The 18,041-nt window shown below is 50.7% G+C and overlaps 1 protein-coding gene across 2 annotated transcripts in view; it reads right to left on the reverse strand.

Moving 5' to 3' along the window:
* The window catches only part of MAEA (macrophage erythroblast attacher, E3 ubiquitin ligase), a 32,671-nt gene extending 16,192 nt beyond the window's left edge, over positions 1-16,479 (reverse strand). For both annotated transcript variants that reach the window (XM_045988683.1, XM_045988674.1), the window contains exon 1: positions 16,374-16,479. In XM_045988683.1, coding sequence (XP_045844639.1) covers positions 16,374-16,442 — 69 coding nt within the window. In that variant the 5' untranslated portion in view covers positions 16,443-16,479. The remainder of the gene's footprint in view (positions 1-16,373) is intronic.
* Positions 16,480-18,041: the final 1,562 nt, after the last annotated feature.

The raw sequence follows: 18,041 nt of genomic DNA on the forward strand, positions 1-18,041 counted from the left end.
TCTGTGCCAGACGGTTTGTGTGTTTCCAATATGTTGTGTGTGTTTCCAATATGACCTGGCTGATATTTCCATAAAACACAAGAGAATTACTGAAAAGTGAACTGAAACAAATCCAGTGATGCCCGATAACAAAAGCTTCAAAGTTTTATTCTAAATTCAGATGTTAAAACTACATTTCAATAAATACAAACAAAACAACCACAATACAGGAAAAGAGAAAAGCCACACACCTGCACACACTGTCAGCCCAAGCACAAGCCAGGGGACGGGAACACCTCCAGCGCCAGGCAACTGAAGAGCCATGGGAGCAGCCGGTGAGCACCGTCACACCCGATGGACACTGCCGTGCCCCTAAGATCCAGCAGGTCTCCCCGTGGTCAATGTACCCAAGCTCAGGGGACACCAGCACAGGACTCCCAGGAGTCTCAGGTCCTGCCTTCTGCTCACGACACCTGGCATGACGCTCATCCCTCAGAGCCAAGGGGAGGAAAAGGAGACTCTGAAGCAGGCGCTACAGGCCTGGATCTCCATTTTTAACTTTTACCCAAAAAGAAGCAGGCAATACTCTAACACTCATCTTCAGTCCATCATTGATACCCAGGCCCAACTTATAAGGTTACAGTCAACATTAATTCCTCTCTCTTTTGATAAAAGAAACTAAGTCAGGACTTCATACACTTCTCGGGGGCTGTGAGCCCCACTTTGCTCTCCCATCATGTGGCCTACATCTTCCCTGGGCCTGAGTCAGCCCCTCAGCCTCCACTCCTGAGTCTGACCTCCAAATGGCCTGGACAGGAGCTTTCCGGGGCCACTCCTCCCACCCAAGGACCCCTGAGCTGTCCCTGGTGCTCCCGCCCCACACCTGGTCATAAGCTCCACAGGGTTGAGCTCTCAGGACCTCACCTTCTGCTGCCCACACCCTGACATGTCCTGTGCCCCCCACCGGTCTAGCCCATAGCAACATCCCCCACCCCCCACCAGGAGCTCTCAGAATTTATGTCCCAGGAGCACTGAGCAGTCTCCTGTGCCAGCTTCCGTCCGGAGGACACCAGGCAGTGGGCCCTGGAAAGCTGCTCAGCGTTCTGCCCACAGGGCACCCAGCCTGGGGTCCGGGCCTCCCCTGCCTTTCCCCAACTGTCCCCTGCTGCTCAGTCACCAATAGCTCCTTCACAGCCTCCTTTAAGAAGGGCTTTGGCCAAATGAAGGAGTGGAATTTCTGAAATGCTGAAGATACTGAAGGCAGCCAAACTATCATTCCAGAAGGGCAACATTAAGATACTTCTAGGCATGCGGCACTGCCAAGGTTAGCGCCCACATCCCTTTACTGGGAGGAAAATTACTCAGAGAGCCCTCAGTGAGACAAACAACAAAATCAATGAGATGAAACAAGATACAGCAAAAAGCTGTATGTGAGGAAAGAAACCAGTAAATAACAGAGTCGAACGAGAAGGAAAGAAACCCATCCACAGCCTAAGGAACGTGGATAAGGTGACTCTAAGTCCAAGAGGTTTTGAAAGAATTCCAAAGTAAGAGGCAAATATGAAATGTAGTCTTAAATGCTCAGGCAACCGGTAAAACCAAAAGCAGCCAAATGGGATTAGCCAAACTTAAAATTCGTGCGAAGCAAAGGAAGCGATCTATAGTGAGACCGTAACCCCAGAAGAGGAGGGCACCCAGGCAGAGTGCAAGGCTGACAAGCGTCTGGCACCCGGAGCAGGTGGTGAGCTCCAGCTCCAGAGCAAAGGCATGAATCCCCAACCCCAGGTGGGCAGAGGAGCTGAGCGGACAGCTCTCTGGAGGACCTGTGCAGTGGCCGAGCCGACAGGACAGGCAACTGAGCGTCACCAGGGATCAGGGAAATGTGGGTCAGAACCACGGGTGACCCCACGTCACAGCCCACAGGACGGCTGCTCTCAGAGGAGCAGACACCGACAAGCCGTGGCGTGGACATGGACCGACGGGAGCCCCGTGTACTGTGGGCTGCGGCCGCTGTGGAAAACAGTGTGGAGGATCCAGGATGAGCTCACGGTCCAGCGTTCCACATCTGGGCGTGTTCCCTGGGGAACAGAAAGCAGGGTCTCCACGAGATGCCAGCACCCCCATGATCATGGCAGCATTAGGCCCTGCAGCTGAGATAGGGAGGCACCCAAGTGTCCATGGGCGGATGGATGGACTACCAAAATGTGGTGTATACACCCAATGGAATATGATTCAGCCTCAGAAAGAAGGAAATCCTCCCACATGCCGCACCATGGAGGAGCTGCAGGACGTCAATGCCAAGTGAAAGGGCCAGATACCAAACACTAAAGGGTAGGGCTCTTCTCCCAGGAGACACCAAGAGTAGCCAAATGATCAGAAACAGAACAAAGGAGGGCAGCTGCAGGGGGCTGGGGAAAAGGGAGGGGATTTAATGGTGCAACAGATGGATGTGTCCCCACCCCCATAATGCACCCACATACCCCCAACCAAATGGTATGTGGACATGGAGTTTTGGGAGGGGACTGGGTTACAAGGTGCGGTCCTCATGATTGGGATCAGCATCCTTCTGACAGGACTGCCTTCACCACTGTCTTCACCACATGTGACACAGGAGAAGGCAGCCATCAGCAACATGGAAGAGGCCTCACCAGAACCAGACCACCATGACACTCTCATCTTGGACTTCCAGCCTCCAGGACCTGGGAGAAGCACTTTCTGTAGTTTACAAGCACCCAGCCAACTGCATTTTGAACTGAGCAAGACAAACAGGTACACAGTTTCAGTTGTGCAAGCTAAAAAGCTCAAGAGACCTTATATGCATATGGCTAATACTGCTGCACACTTAAAAATGGAGATGACTAGGGGCATCTGGGTGGCTCAGTGGGTTAAAGCCTCTGCCTTCAGCTCAGGTCATGATCCCAGGGTCCTGGGATCGAGCCCCGCATCGGGCTCTCTGCTCAGCAGGGAGCCTGCTTCCTCCTCTCTCTCTGCCTGCCTCTCTGCCTACTTGTAATCTGTCAAATAAATAAATAAAATCTTTAAAAAAAAATGGAGATGACTAGTTCATGCTATACTTTACGATAAAAAATATTCCTATGGTGCTGATAACACAAGGCAATGGTATCTGATTTCCACAGCTCCCATGAAGTTACAGTGAACATACCAGGATTGGAGGAGGGCGGAGAACCCAGATATGGACCCCAACAAGGAGCCCAGAGACCCAGGGCAGAGAGGACCCGCTCTGCAACAGCGGAGCAGAACTGGACAGCCACATGGAAGAGGGAGGACCGCAACCTGGCCTTCATGTGGGCTGCAAAAATTCTTAAATGACCATGGCCCCAAAGGTCAAAGCTAAAACTACAGAATTCTAGACGGGAACATAGGAGAAAACCTGCACAATCTTAAGAGAAGCAAAGATTTCTCAAAGGGATACAGAAGGCTATAGCTATAAGAGAAAGATTAATTAAACTAAAACTTTGAAAAGCAATTATTAAAGGCAAGGCAAAGAGTAGGAGAAAACATTCAGTGTATGTAAATCTGACAAAGGACTTACATCTAGAACATATTTAAAACTCTTAACAACTCAAGACCAAGAAGACAATCCCATTTTTAAAACAGGCAAAAGGTTTTAACAAAAAGTCCCAAAAGCAGATACACAAAGGGCTAATAATAAAGACACATAACATCATTAGTCAGAAATATCCAAGTTCAAGCCACAAGGAGACATGTGAGAGTTAGTGGTATGTGTTGTCAAGCTGACCGGGCCACAAGGTAGAGACACAGGGTGAGTCGTGGCTCTGGGTATGTCTGGAGAATCGTGTTTGCACACTGGGTTGGGTAAAGCAGACTTCTGTCAGCTCTCCTGGGCCTCCAGCTTGCCCACTGCAGATCTTTTCGGCCCCCATAATCCCATAAACCAATTCTGCATAGTCAGTCTCCACCTCTCTCCCCCTCCTCCTTCCCTCTCTGTCTTCCGCCCATGCGGGATGGTTCCGTTTCTCTGGAGAGCTGAGACAGGACACTAGGGCATGCTAGCAGGACTTCCCCAGCACCTGCCGGCTAGGCTGAGGACACCTGGATGCTATCGCGGACAGTGGTGTGCATGACCCTCAGGAACAGAATCTGGCTGCTTATGATGGTAAACATACATGTACCACATCACTCAGCAATTCCAATCCCAAGGGAAACAAATAGAGAATCCACAGAGAGACTTGTACACAAATTACACAAATGCTCCTAATAGTTTTATTTGTAAGCCCAAGATGGGAACCATCTCAAACATGCATCCATGGGGATAGTAAACTGCCCACTGATGTGGGTGCCGCCAATGAAGTTTAAACACCGGCGGAGGGGGGGGGCGCAAAACACACAGTGCAGCGGTGAGGTCCCTTTATGTGACATTCCAACACCACCACACCAGGGGGAGGAGCGGTTTGCCTCTAGGGAGAATGCTCCCCAGGGGAGCCCTGGAAACAACTTCTGGAGACCTTTCAGATCTGTCACAACCCGAGTGTGGCTGTGACCTTGTCAAACCAGAAGAGGAAATTAAATGGAACAAAGATAACCTTATCAATCTACCAAGAAGGAAAGGAAAAAAGACACAAAAAAGCACAGGAGATGGAGAACAAATATGGGGAGGGAAAGTCCACAATATTGGTACTCCCTACAAATCTGGATGGCTACAGAAAGAGAACTAGAGCACAAGTGCATAAGAGAAATGGAAAGGATAGAGCCACAGCAGGGCTGTCTGTGGAACGGTGAGCTGTGTGTGCACACCATCTCAAATTTTCTCTCCACCACATTAAAAAGAATCCGATGAAGCTGATTTTAGTGTATTTTATATATCCAATACACCCCAAATATTGCATTTATTAGACACGTTGCATTATTTTTTCTCTAAAATCTTTAAAAGTGCTAAATCTTTAAAAGCCACTACACATTTTGTTTTACATGTTGAGCACATATTTGGATGAACAAAATTTCAAGCACTCTACAGTCACATGGGGCTTGGGGCTGCTGTGCTGGACAGTGCAGCTACAGAAAACCTATGATGAGGTTTGGGGGTAACTTGGACCCCATACATGGCTGGCAGGGAGCATGGGGAAGGGAGGGGAATTTGACAGCAGTTATCAAAACTGTGTCTCACCTCTAACCTGCCTACTGGAATTTTGTGGATCAATGCTAAAGTTAACTCATGTGTGTGCAGAGTAGCAGGTCATGGATACGCTCCCAAGGTTGGCCAGCACTGTGCAGGATGCTTTTTTTTTTTTCTTCTGTAGGTTCTGCGTGGGGCTTGAACTCACGACCCTGAGATCAAGACCTGAGCTGACAAGAGTCAGACACTTAATCAACTGAGCCACCCAGGCACCCCTACATGAGTGCTCTGTAATTGTCTATTACACTGAAGCATACAAAAATGCTGACAGGCCGTCATTATTTTACCAATTTTAATTAAGATATAACTCAGATACCATAAAGCTCACACTCTTATTAGAGTGTACAATTTCAGAGTTTTTAATATAATCACAAGGTTGCACAACTATCACCATAACATATCTCTAGAACATTTCCTCAACCCAAAGAGAAATCCCATCACCATGGAGGTCCTCCCCACAGGCAGACAACCAGCCACGAACAACCTGTCTGGGTCTGCCCATCGCAGACACTTCACACAAACAGACTCAGATAGCCCACGGCCTTTGGGCCGGCTTCAGCGTAATGTTTTCACAGTTCAGCCATGATGTAACGTGTATTTCATGCCTTTTTACTGCTGAAGAATGGCATTCCGTCACGTAAACATAACACATTTACTTACGCATTCGTATGTTGATGGACATTTTGACTGCTTCCAAATTTGGGGCTATTAAGAATAAAAAGGTTACAGAGACTCCTGCACGGTTTTCATGTGGACACCTTTCGCTTCTTTGGGGGCTCTAATGAGGAATGGAATGGCAGGCCACTCTATGTCAAGCTTCTTCGATAAACACCAGACTGCTCTGCATAGTGTCTGCCATTTTACATGCCGTGCACTGCAGGACAGCTCTGCTTCCTCCATACCCTCACCCAACACCTGCTACCAGCCATCTTTCTGATTCACCATTCTAGGGGGCAGAAAGTGGTATCTCATTGTGGTTTTCAATTTGAATCTCATAAATGAGTAATATTGTTGAGAATCTTCTCAATGCTTATCAGCCATTTGTATATCTTCTCTGGAAAAGCCTATTCAAATCATTTGCTCATTTTAAAACTGGGTTGTCTTTACATTATTGAACCTTAAGAACTCTTTTCCCGTAGATTCTGGATACTACTAGATTCCTACCAGGTATGACATGCAAACATTTCGCTCCATTCTGTCCTTGGAAGCACAGGCTTTTTACTTTTGAAGTCCAACCTATAACTTTGTTTTGGTTTCCTGTGCTTTAGGTGTGATATCTAAGAATCTTAGCTCTTACATTTAATTCTCTGATCCATTTTGACTTAATGCTTGCATATGGTGTGAGCGAAGGATTCAACTTCTTTCTTTTCCATGTGGATATCCAATTGTCTTGGAACCATTTGCTGAAAAGCCTCCCCCTTCCCTATTAACTGTCCTGGCATCCTTACTGAGAGTTACTATGTATGGGCTTATATCTGGTCTCTAAGTTCTAGCTCACTGATCTATCTTTAGTCTTTGTTTTTTTTTTTTTTTTTTACGATTTTATTCATTTATTTGACAGAGATCACAAGTAGGCAGAGAGGCAGGCAGAGAGAGAGGGGGAAGCAGGATCCCTGCTGAGCAGAGAGCCCGATGTGGGTCTCCATCCCAGGACCCTGGGATCATGACCTGAGCTGAAGACAGAGGCTTTAACCCACTGAGCCACCCAGGCGCCCCTTGTTGAGTGTTTTTATCACGAAAAAGTGTTGGATTCTGTCAAGTGCTTTTTTTCCTCTGTCTATGGAGATGAACATGTGGGTTTTGTCCTTTATACTGTTGTGGTGTGTGTTACACTGCTTTTTCCACCTTGAACCAACCTTGCATTCCTGGGGTATATCCCATTTACTCATGGTACATAATTCTTTTCCTATGTTGTCAGACACAATTTGCTAGTGTGTTGTTGAGGATTTTAACACCAATATTCACTCTTGGGGAATACTGGTCTATAGTCTTATTGGATATCAGTGTCTGGTTTTGGTATCAGGGTAATACTGACCACAGAGTAAGCTGGGAAATGTTCCTTTCTCTTCTATTTTTGGGAAGAGTTTGTTAAGAATCAGTGTTAATTCTTCTTTAAACATTTACCAGAATATACTAGTGAAGCCACTTGATCCTGGGCTTTTCTTAATGGAAAGTTTTCTTTTCTTTCTTTTTTTTTTTTAAATCTCTTTACATGTTATAAGCCTATTCAGCCATTGTCTTTTACTCCACAAAACAGCAATTTTACATGGTTCAATCCAACATATTTTCCCTTTGTGTTCCTTGTCTAACACTCAAGGAGGAAAAGAGGTCTTGGATCTTTCTCATCAATGTGAATCACCTCTTTATGGGTCACATTTGGTGGATTTTTTAAATCGTTATTTGTTTTATATTCTGGTTCTATTTTATCTGAGTATACCAGAGATTTAAATTTGTATTAATTAAATCTACTTAATTTTTCCTTGGTAATTTGTCACACTGTAGCTTTTAAGATCCTCAGGATTTCTGTTTAGTTAGCTGATGTTAAATTATATTTCCTTCAGTACATTTTTCCCCTTCAGTGACTCACAAAAAGTAATCCTTCCTGTTTTCACAATTGAAACAGAATCTGGCAAACACCATAAGATTTCTATGAAACATCTGTACTTTCACCAGCTCTATAGCAATCCTCCTACACTGTGTCATTTGCTTTAGTATGTGTTTCTTCAAACCTTCTCCAATGTTTGCTGTGGGTTTTCTGACAGTATTTGCAGACAAAGAAATGCATTTTAGTTTGTCATCATAATGTTTTCAGCCATTTTTACCAGCACAGGAAGGATTTCCCCAATGTCATGGGTCTTTTTATCTTTCACAATGAAGAAAGCTCAGAAGAGGTTTCTATTTCTCACAAAGCTAAGAACATCTTCTAAAGTGTAAGACTGAAGGGACGTCTGGGTGGTTCAGTTGGTTAAGTATCTGCCTTCAGCTCAGGTCAGGATCCCAGGGTCCTGGGGTCGAGCCCCACATCAGGTTCCCTACTCCGTGGGAAGCCTGCTTCTCCCTCTGCCTCTGCCTCTGCTTGTGTTCCCTCTCTTGCTGTGTCTGTCACATTAATAAGATCTTTACCAAAAAATAAAGTGTTAGATTGAGCCCTGAGCAGCAGCAGACATCTACATCCTGAAGAGTCCACCTCGTGTTCGGATGTGTCGCATGGGACAGTTTCCCAAATCACAAAGGCTTCCTCCTTCCCGGAGCTTATCTCCCAAGCACAGCACACACCCCAAGGGAGGCTCACGCAGTTTCAAATGGCTTCTTAAAACAGTGACATTTCTAGCCAGCTTCAGGGGGTGAAGACGAGACAGCCCATTCATAGCACAGGGCAGCAGACAGAGCTCGCCGTGGGAATAGTGCCAGCAGCACCTCCATGTCCTCCTCCCTCAGCACAGGATGGTCTGCCGGGTACCTGCAGACATCTGTCCGTGCCACTGGTCCATCTTAGAAAGGGAGGTCTGAGCAAAGTAACAGCCAGCACACACATAGTGCAGCGCCGCATGGGCGGAGGACCCCCATGTGGGGGGAGAACCATGGCCGTGCCTCCCCGTAGTCAAGTGCCGTCCACCCCTCGGGATGGGCTCACTGACCAAACACGACACAGCAACCACAGATGGGCACCAGGGTCAACCTGTGTACGTAACACCAGCAGAGCAGGCTTCCTCACTGCTGAGCAGCGAGTGACGGGAAGTGGCGTCTGTCAGCAAGGGGGACGCCGGCCACTGGCCTTGGCAACGACCCGCCCTTCCCTGTGTTTCCCTGATTACATATAAGAAGTCCAGGCTCCAGCACAAGCAAGTCAGATGGCACGTTCAGCCATCAGTACGTTCAGACACAACACTCCCTGCTGGTGCTGGTCCTCCTCTAGGCCTTTCCTGAGACTCCCTGCGTCTCCCGTAGTGCCCATCATGCTAGCTGCTAAAGCTTCCCTTGGTATTTTCTGATGCTGTTAGGTTATTGTGAACGGGTATTTTCCCAAGAGGTGCTTTAACTGGTTGTTGCTGACCCAGAAAAGTAACTGATTTTTGTACATTTTTTATGTGCACAGTTATTATGTTGAGCTTTCTCATTAAGTCTAGTAATTTTCCAATTTGTTGGTGTTCTCTGGATACACAGACATATTATGTCTCGTCCATTTGAAGTTACATTTACTTCTGTTTCAACTTTTACTTCTTTGGACAAAATTGCCAAAGCAATATTTAACTAACAGTTCATTCATTAACTGAAGAAATATTTTTTCTCTGCTCTCCACAAAGCCTACAATCTCAGGGGTTAGAACCAAAGAAGCAAAATGCAGTATGACAGTAACAGCTAAGGAGAAAGAGAGAGAGGAGGGAGACGGTAAGGCTCCCGGTTGAAACAAAGTGACCTCACTGAGGTTACAGCAGAGCCAAGATCCAAGAAGGTGACAGAGTAAGAGGAACACCTGAAGGAAGAGAATTCCAGAAGGAAACACATGCAAAGGCTCTGAGCTCCCCCACCCCCACTGCCAGCACCACGGCAGCAGGAAGAAGGAAGGTAAGACACAGTCCAACTCTGAACACATGCTGGAGCTACAGCGGAAAGACACACGGATGTAAGCTGTGAGGACAGACGGCTCAAGACTCTAACCTGATGGGGAAGGAAGGAAGATGGGGAGGGGTCTGGGGAAGAGGCATGTAAGGTAGGGAGTTCATACCTGCGTGTGCCGAGCGACCCTGCAGAGATTCCAGTGAGGCTACTCGATCCTGGGCCCTGGAACTGGGGAGCTAACCATCTGGGAGTCACCAGTATGCACAGAGAGTCCTCAGACTCATGAGACAGCACAAGACCATCAATACGGCGCGCGGTCACACTGGGGGAGGGTGGCTGTGAGCTGGGGACAAACTTGGGAGCCAAACAGGGCCCTGCTGCAAGGAGGAGGGGCTGTCAGTGGGTGCTCACTGCCAGACACCATGAGGATCACTGAGGGCCTGGCCAGAGCCCAGGAGTGAGGAAACAGAACGCAGCCTCTCGCCCTGAGGAGCGTGGGTTGTAATGAGGGCTCTTACAGAAAAGCAAGCAGAGGGACTGGGGGCAGTTCCATCAGACTTTGACTAAAGCTGTAAAAAACATAAAGTAGAGGAAGGGACAGAGCACAGCAGGGGCCACAAATCCCAGCTGCACTCAGGGCCAGGGCAGCAATAAGCCCCCCACCAGGCTGTCCTAAGGTCCCCCCAAAGCTGGGTAGAGCCAGTCATAAGCTCTGGCCTCTGAGCAGAAACAAAATGCTGAATGGCATTTCCGGGAGGCCCCCGGGGAAGGAGCAGGAACCTTCCCCCTTCCCCTCCCTCCTGCCTGCCATCCGCAAGCAGAATGGAGCCCCACAGCCCATGGAGACCAAGGGGATCACGGATCACAGAAAGACTGTAGGAAACACAGGCCTCAGGAACACCCCAGGGCCTTTGAACAAACCCTGCACAAGGGGCAGGAGGACAGTCTTCACATAAGATGGGCTGGCTGGGTGCCAAGAAGCACGAGTTCTGGGCTAGGGAGCCCCACTCAGTCGCGTGAGGGGGCCTGGCAGGTGGCCCACCATCCAGGCAGGAGTTCAGGGTCAGGCCTGCCTGGAGGCAGGACTTGAGACCTCTCCAGGGCTGGTTGCTGCCACGGAAACTTAAGGACCCCAAGCTGGAGGTAACCTGAAAGCAGAAGACTAGCCAGGAGAACCAAGAGAATGGCAGCAGGGGGGCCAAGTGAAGGAGGCAACTGCCCAGCAACTGACCACTTAGCAGCGTCAAATGGACTGTGACCTTGACAAACACATTTTCAAGGAATGTCAGGGGCCAGACTTCTGACTTGAACCAGAGAGACACATGGGAGGGGGCAGGAATAGGAGGCAGTGGCTGGAGGAGGACCTGGGGCCATCAGAGCCAGGTGCTGATGGAACCCATCGAAAAGGGGAAACTGAGTTGGGAGGGAAGAGATAGGTTTGCTGGAGCTGCAGGCAAGAAGGGGTGGGCTCCAGGCACAGCTGACCCCTGGGGGGGGGCAGCTCCCCACAAGGGAGGGCAGACCCAAAGAGGGCGGCAGCGGTCACGAGTGGAAAGTGGGTGAGGAGGCCAGGCTGGGGCCACGTGGGCTAGGGGGAGCAGGAAGCAGTGCTGTACAGTACTCGTGTTCATAGATGGGGGTGGGGGGGAGGTTGTGAGGCCATTAGCACAGCTGGGGGGTTTTCTCCATCAGCCACATTCAGCTCAATAGCTGGGTTGTTAAGCTAATACCTCTTTTCTATCACATAGTTGTTACTGAAACAGTGAATAAATCTTTTTTCAGAAAGCTTTCAAACAAATAGCCCCCAGGGATACAGATTCTAAAACAATGTACACCTAGAAAGACCAGAGGCGCACTGAGCTCTGCCGTGTCTTGGCCGGACCTCCTCCCAGTTTGCCCCTCCCACCCCTGCATTTGTGGTCTACTGCCAGGCCCAGGCCCTCAGGGCCCCACTGTCAAGACCTGTGTGTGGCTCCCGGAACACCCGAGCCCTACGGCTCTAACAGGTCTGTGTGCCAGTGGTGCTAGGGTCAGCCAAGACCTTGACACAGCCCCAAAGCTGTGCCCCAAAGCGCAAGTGCCCTGGCTGCCCACTGAAGACCATCCCCCCTGCCCCACACAGGCCTGCCTCCACCTGTTCAAGGTCGGAGATGTTTGAGATTACTTGTTTAATGCCTCCCCCTTGCCAAGCCCTATCTTTTTCTCTGTGACACCCCAGTATCCCCAGCTGTGCCCACTGAGCACACAGAGGTTCTTCAAGCAAGGAACACGAGCCAAACGAGCACGAGGCCTTCGGAGTCTAGCACCTCAGCTCCGGGGTGCCTCGCGGTGGCTCTGGGAGGGAGAAGCACCAGTGAGCCCCACCTGCAGACCTCACGCTAGCATCTGTCGCACGGCTGCCCCTTGGCCACTGCTGAAGCTGCTTGCCTAGGCGGGGGCTCGAACTGGCTCCAGCCTACCCCACTGCTACAGAGAGTGGGGCGCTGGAAGCCCTTCCTTTCCCGGCGTGAAGCTTGTTTAGACTACCATGAGCAGCCTGCACCCACCCGGGCACCCACCCTGGCATGGAGCAGCCCCTGTCCCCAAAGGCCCACCCACCCAATGTCTTGTCTGTGGCCCAGGATCAGAGCAGCAGTGCAAGAGACAAGAATAGAAGGTCAGGAGGATGCAAAGGGGAAGAGGAGTGTTTCAACTGTGCTCTGGCTTTGGTAGGATCCTGGAAGGCAAAGGCAGTCTGAGGCCTCTCAGGGTAGGAGCAGATTGGGCTCTGGAGGTCTGACAAAGTTGGAGCCTGAGAAGAGGAAGGGCATCACGCTCAGAAGCCTGGAGCCAGAGAGAGAGGTGGTGTCATTCACCAGATACAACCACCTGAGAGAGGGAAAAGCTCACTCTGTAAACCATAAGATCTAAAGTAAAAAGGAGTCAGGACCCAGACTACTGCCTCCATCCTGGACTCAGCATACTTAGGATTTTGTCCCTTCAAACCACATGCTCATGCTTACCACTGTTTCTCAAACTTGAGAACATATGATCCCCTACCTCCCGGCCAAGACCAAGCTGGAAGAACTGTAACTTTAGGCATATAATTAGCACCCGTACTTTCTACAACAGGCACAAACCCGAGCTTTGAAATTGCAGACCAGTATTTGGTCAACAAGACTGTCACCAAATTAAAAGCAGAACATTTCAACAGTCCCCTAGAGAATTGAGAGACACAGGAGAATACGCCCACAGACCCTGCGGGGAACAATGCCCCATGCTCCCCCTCCCCCAGCCTGTCACGTGTGAAGAAGAGAGGGCAGCTGGGAGGGGGACATAGCTGGGTCAGGCTGGGAGGACCAAGAAGAGGAGGCCCCAGGAGAGCACAGAGAGAGGCACAGGTGAGACTCAAGGTGAGGAGCTGGGGGAGGGAGGGTCCAGAGCCAGGTCTCCCAGGGACCAACACCAGACCCTCTCTCCTCGGTGAAGACCCCCACCTGATTTGGGTGGTGGTAAAGAAGGTCTCTAAGATATTATTTTACTTCAATTCTCTGAGGGGGAAAAACAGAAGTCAAGACTCCAAAATATAAACAGGATGGTTAGCAGAATAATTTGAAAAATAAACAAGCTACTTTGATAAGAATTTTTTTTTAAAGATTCTATTTATTTATTTGAGAAAGAGAGAGAATGAGAGAACACGAGCAGGGAGCAGGAGAGGGAAAAGCAGACTCCCAGAGTCTGCTTCTGGGAGCAGGGAGCCCAACATGGGACTCGATCCTAGAACCCCTGGATCATGACCTGAGCTGAAGGCAGATGCTTCATCAACTGAGCCACCCAGATGCAACCAGAGAACACTTTTAAAAGCATAATTAAGAGGGCCTCCAGTTCCAGGTGCTCAGGTAAAGACTCACAGCTAGGCCCGAAACACAAACGTGTTTTCCACAAACCCCACTCTCCCTGCTGTTCTAAAAACATAAAAAACAAGTTCCCAAAGCAAAATCCAGTCCAGTGGTTCTTACCAGGGCGATTCTGCCCCCCAGGGGACATGTGGCAATGTCTGGAGACACTCTGGGGATGGGCAGAATCCAGGGGTGCTGCTACACATCCTACAATGCACATCCCCCACTACAAGGACTCACGTGGCCCGAAAGCCCACACCAGCCCATCCCACCCCAGGACTGCAGGCTCAGTGAGCGGAGGGCATCCAGCTCAACCCATGCAGGGCGGTTATGTCACGGCTGTGCCATTCTCTTCCTGCTGTGCCAGGAGGTAAGACCCGTGCCACAGGCACCCAGGAGCCCACCACCAGCCCTGGGGCTGTGAGGAACCTGCCTGGATTTGCCTCCATCGTGTCCAAGGAGGCACTGCCTGTCAGGAAAGCCATGAGAACTTGGCTCCCATTACCCTGCAGGAGAGCGTGCCCTTGAAGCCCAGAAGCATAGTACACACCTTGCAGAACTCAAGCCCTCAGCCCTCACTCCCCTCTTTATGCTGTCTGCACAGTGCTCCACGCCGAGGCTCATGCATCTGGACCGTGCTCAAGACTGTGACCAACATAGCTCCCAAGTGTCCTGGGGATTCCATATTAACTTATGCTCCTATGTCAAGGGACCCTTGTTTCCCAGGGAAACTTCCTCCTTATCCACTAGAAACCACTCCTAAAAATATCTAGAAAAAATGTCAACTCTCAACAATGACACATGTTGATGGATTACAGGTGATCCAGACAACCTGTGAGGGAAAATGGTGGAAGTAGCTTCCCGGATTTCAAAAATTCATTTAAATCTTTCTAAAGCAGAAGTAAAACTCCTTTTAACCAGGCAAGCTCACTTGACACTGTAGTATCTCTTTACCTGTATAAGTAACTGCAAGATTACTTTTAATCAAAAGCTATTTAATAACTCTAGAAATCAACTATAGTCAGGATTATGAAACCACGGAAGAGAACTTGGAGGGGAAATCCCTTCCTGTCTGTTGTTGCCCACACTTACTAGCCAGTCCCAAACTGCCAGTTTTGTCAGTTCCAGTGCCAGGCCTGGGGGTAGGCTGAGTGAGAGACAACAGGCCGAGATGAGTGGCTCCCCCACAAAAGCCTCATTTATTCATGTGGTGTGTGTGTTGGGGGGGGGGTAAACATCAACCCAAATGATGTCTCCTTGGGGGCCTTGGGTGGCATGATGTCATGGCTTTTCCGAGCCACAGGGTCTTCAAGGAGTTGAATACAAGAACAGCTACCACCTAATTCTGAAAGGGCCTAGACAACAGGCATCTGGTGCAGTCGCCAAAGTTCCCCTGCCCTTCCTGATCAAACAAGGTGCGGAGAAACAGCACTGCTCCACCGCTAGTCAATGAAAAGCAACAAAGCCTTGCTTCTGCTTTCCCACGAGGACTGCACAGGGCAGTCTGACTTGAGTAGTGACGACTGGCAGCAGAGTCCCCTGATTCACCTGGGGTAGCTCTGGTGCTATCATTACCTACATGTGATAGGAGTCAGCAAACTCAGAGCAGGCGCGTCTCCTACCTGGGGTCTCCCCGACAGTGATGAACACAGAGGGGCAGTATTCAAACCCGCCACGCCGCGCCCACCACCACCTGTCACCACTGAGGTGGATGGGGACCTGGGGGTCTCCCAGGAGGAGAGAAAAGCTACCTGGCCTCTCAGGGAACGAGTCCAGAATCACAAATGCCCAGCCACCGTTCTCCTGGAATGTTATGACCTTGATCTCCTAAGAAATTCGTTTCCAGGTGCTTTGTTCTCATCGCCATCAAATCCTCTGCTAACTAGGTAGGCAGCAAGTGTGGCCCCTCCTACTAGAGACACAGACTTCATGCTCAGGGAAGGCGACTTGGGTAAGTGGCCACCCAAGGTCACCCAACCGGGAACCCAGTGGCAAGGGCTGTATTTCAGGTTTGGTGACGTCCCACAAGATGGGTTCCCATTAGGTCGTTAGGTCTCTCTTTACAGGTTCCCTAATTAGAGACTGGAAGGAAGTCAATACACCAACACCTCCTGACATTAGGACAGCTGGATACCAACCGTCAGGCACGCTTGCCAGGCGCCCACGACCCCACACCCTGCAAACCCCGGCCTCCATCCCAGCCCCTAAAACCACCAGCCTGTCTATTGCAAAATGTCACTGGGGCAGTTCACGTTTGTTTGTTTTTTCTTTTTTCTTTTTTTTTTCTTTTGGACGAAGGAGCCACAATCGGGCTCCGGAGGGCGAAGCCGGGCGCCAGACAGACGCGCTCCACGCCCTGCCACGAAGTCGAAGGTAGGGCCGGCAATGGACGGCCCCACACCACACCCGCCCGGTCTGAAAGACCCCAGATCCCGGAAAACCTGGCCCCCAGACCCCGCCTTCGCCGGGAAGCCCAGGGGGTCGGCCTCGCAGACCCCCAGGCCCCGGGGAGGCCAGCCCTACACACCCTCAGATCTCGGAGAACCCGGCGCTGTCTGTAGACCCCCGGGCCTTGGGAAGCGCGGGCCTCCCGACTCCCAGACCCCGGGGCACCCGGGAGCCCGGCTGCACAGACACCCACGGATCCCGGAAGGCTAGCCCCGCAGAAGCCCCCCCAGACCCCGCCCGGTGCCCCAGGCCGCACCCCGGCCCCCACCCTGCCTCTCCTCCCTCCCCTCCGACCCCCAGCGGTCCGCGGGCACTAGCCAAGCGCGGCCCCTCGCCCGGCCCGCAGACCCCACCTTGAGGGTCGGGTACTCCTGCACCTTCAGGGTCATGGAGAGCTGAGCAGCTGACTCCTGCACCGCCATCTTGAATCGGCCAAAACATTAGCGGGTGGGGGAAGCGCCGCGCGCGGCACGCCGGGTAGTGACGTCGCGCCCTCGGGCGGGGCGGGGCGGGGCGGGCTGGGGCGGGCCAACGCATCCGCTTCAATCGCGTCCGCCCACCAGACAGTAGCGGCGGAAGAAGGCGCGGCCGCGGCGTGTGCGCGGAAAAGCGTCCGGCCGGACCAATCATCTTTGGCCGTCCTCTCGTTCAGCCAATCAGCGGGAAGCCCGGCTCGGCGGCTCCCCCTGGAACTAGCGGCTGGGAACGACAGGCTCTCCGCCCGGCTACTCCGGCCAGTTCCGGCGTCAGTGCGGGGAAGGTCCCGAGCGTCCGCCGGCGCGGGGAGGCTGAGCACGGAGAGTCACGGAGCTGCTGGCCGCCTGGATTTCCCTCCTCACGGACGGGGTGGCCGCTGCCCGGTCGGGGAAGGAAAGGCGGACTTGGTACAACTGAATGTCCGGAAAGCATCCCAAGTGTGCCTACCCCACCAGGGGCACGTGGCCCAGTGTCCACCGCGGCGCTCCAGTTCCTTGCCAACCACTTAACGATCCAGCCTTTCCAAATAACCCTCTTACTCCCCTTTTAAAACAGAAATGAAATTAGGTTTCATCAATTAGGAGAAGACTTTAAAGTTAAACCGTTTCGCGTCTTTCTCACTCATTCCCGAAACAATTTTTTAAAACTGAAGCTTAGTTTGAAACACCTAAGACTACACAAGGTGGGACCGCTATTGTGGGAGGGGGAACCGCCACGACCCTCTGCCCCCACCTCTGTCCAGCCCCTATGCCATGCAGGTGAGGAGAGAACCACACCGGGGTGAGAGGCAGCTTCCTGTCCTGGATCCAGCCGAAGTCCTTGTACTGGTTGCATCAGGATGAGTGAATTCATCAGGATCATCAGAAAGTGCTTACAGCTCAGTACTAATCACGCTTTCGCCCAGTTGGTAAGTAGATGCAACAGGTCCACCCCGATGAAGTGTGAAAGTGAGGAGCGAGACAGATTCCTGTGTGTGGTGTATGCCTCTAAGGAGACATTGGAAATGAAATTGTGTAAAACTAGGGGGCGCCTGGCTGGCTCAGTCTGTTAAATGTGGGACTCTAGGTTTCAGCTCAGGTCATGATCTCAGGATTGTTAGATGGAGCTCCACCTGAGGCTCAATCAGGGAGTCTTAATGGGATTCTCTCTCTCCCTCTGCCTCTGCCCCAACTTGCACAAAAGTGCACACACACTCTCTCTCTGAAATAAGTCCTTAAAAAAAAAAAAAAGTAATTGGTGTAAGACTAGAAAAATGCAGCATTCTGTGGGAGAAGATATTTGCAAATGTCTTATCAGATAAAGGGCTAGTATCCAAAATCTATAAAGAATTTATCAAACTCAACACCAAAGAACAAATAATCCAGTTAAGAAATGGGCAGAAGACATGAACAAACATTTCTCTAAAGAAGACACATAAGGGGCGCCTGGGTGGCTCAGTGGATTAAGCCGCTGCCTTCGGCTCAGGTCATGATTTCAGGGTCCTGGGATCGAGCCCCGCATCGGGCTCTCTGCTCTGCAGGGAGACTGCTTCCTCCTCTCTCTCT

The sequence above is a fragment of the Meles meles genome, chromosome 2 (genome assembly GCF_922984935.1).
Source record: "Meles meles chromosome 2, mMelMel3.1 paternal haplotype, whole genome shotgun sequence".
Classification (NCBI taxonomy): domain Eukaryota; kingdom Metazoa; phylum Chordata; class Mammalia; order Carnivora; family Mustelidae; genus Meles; species Meles meles.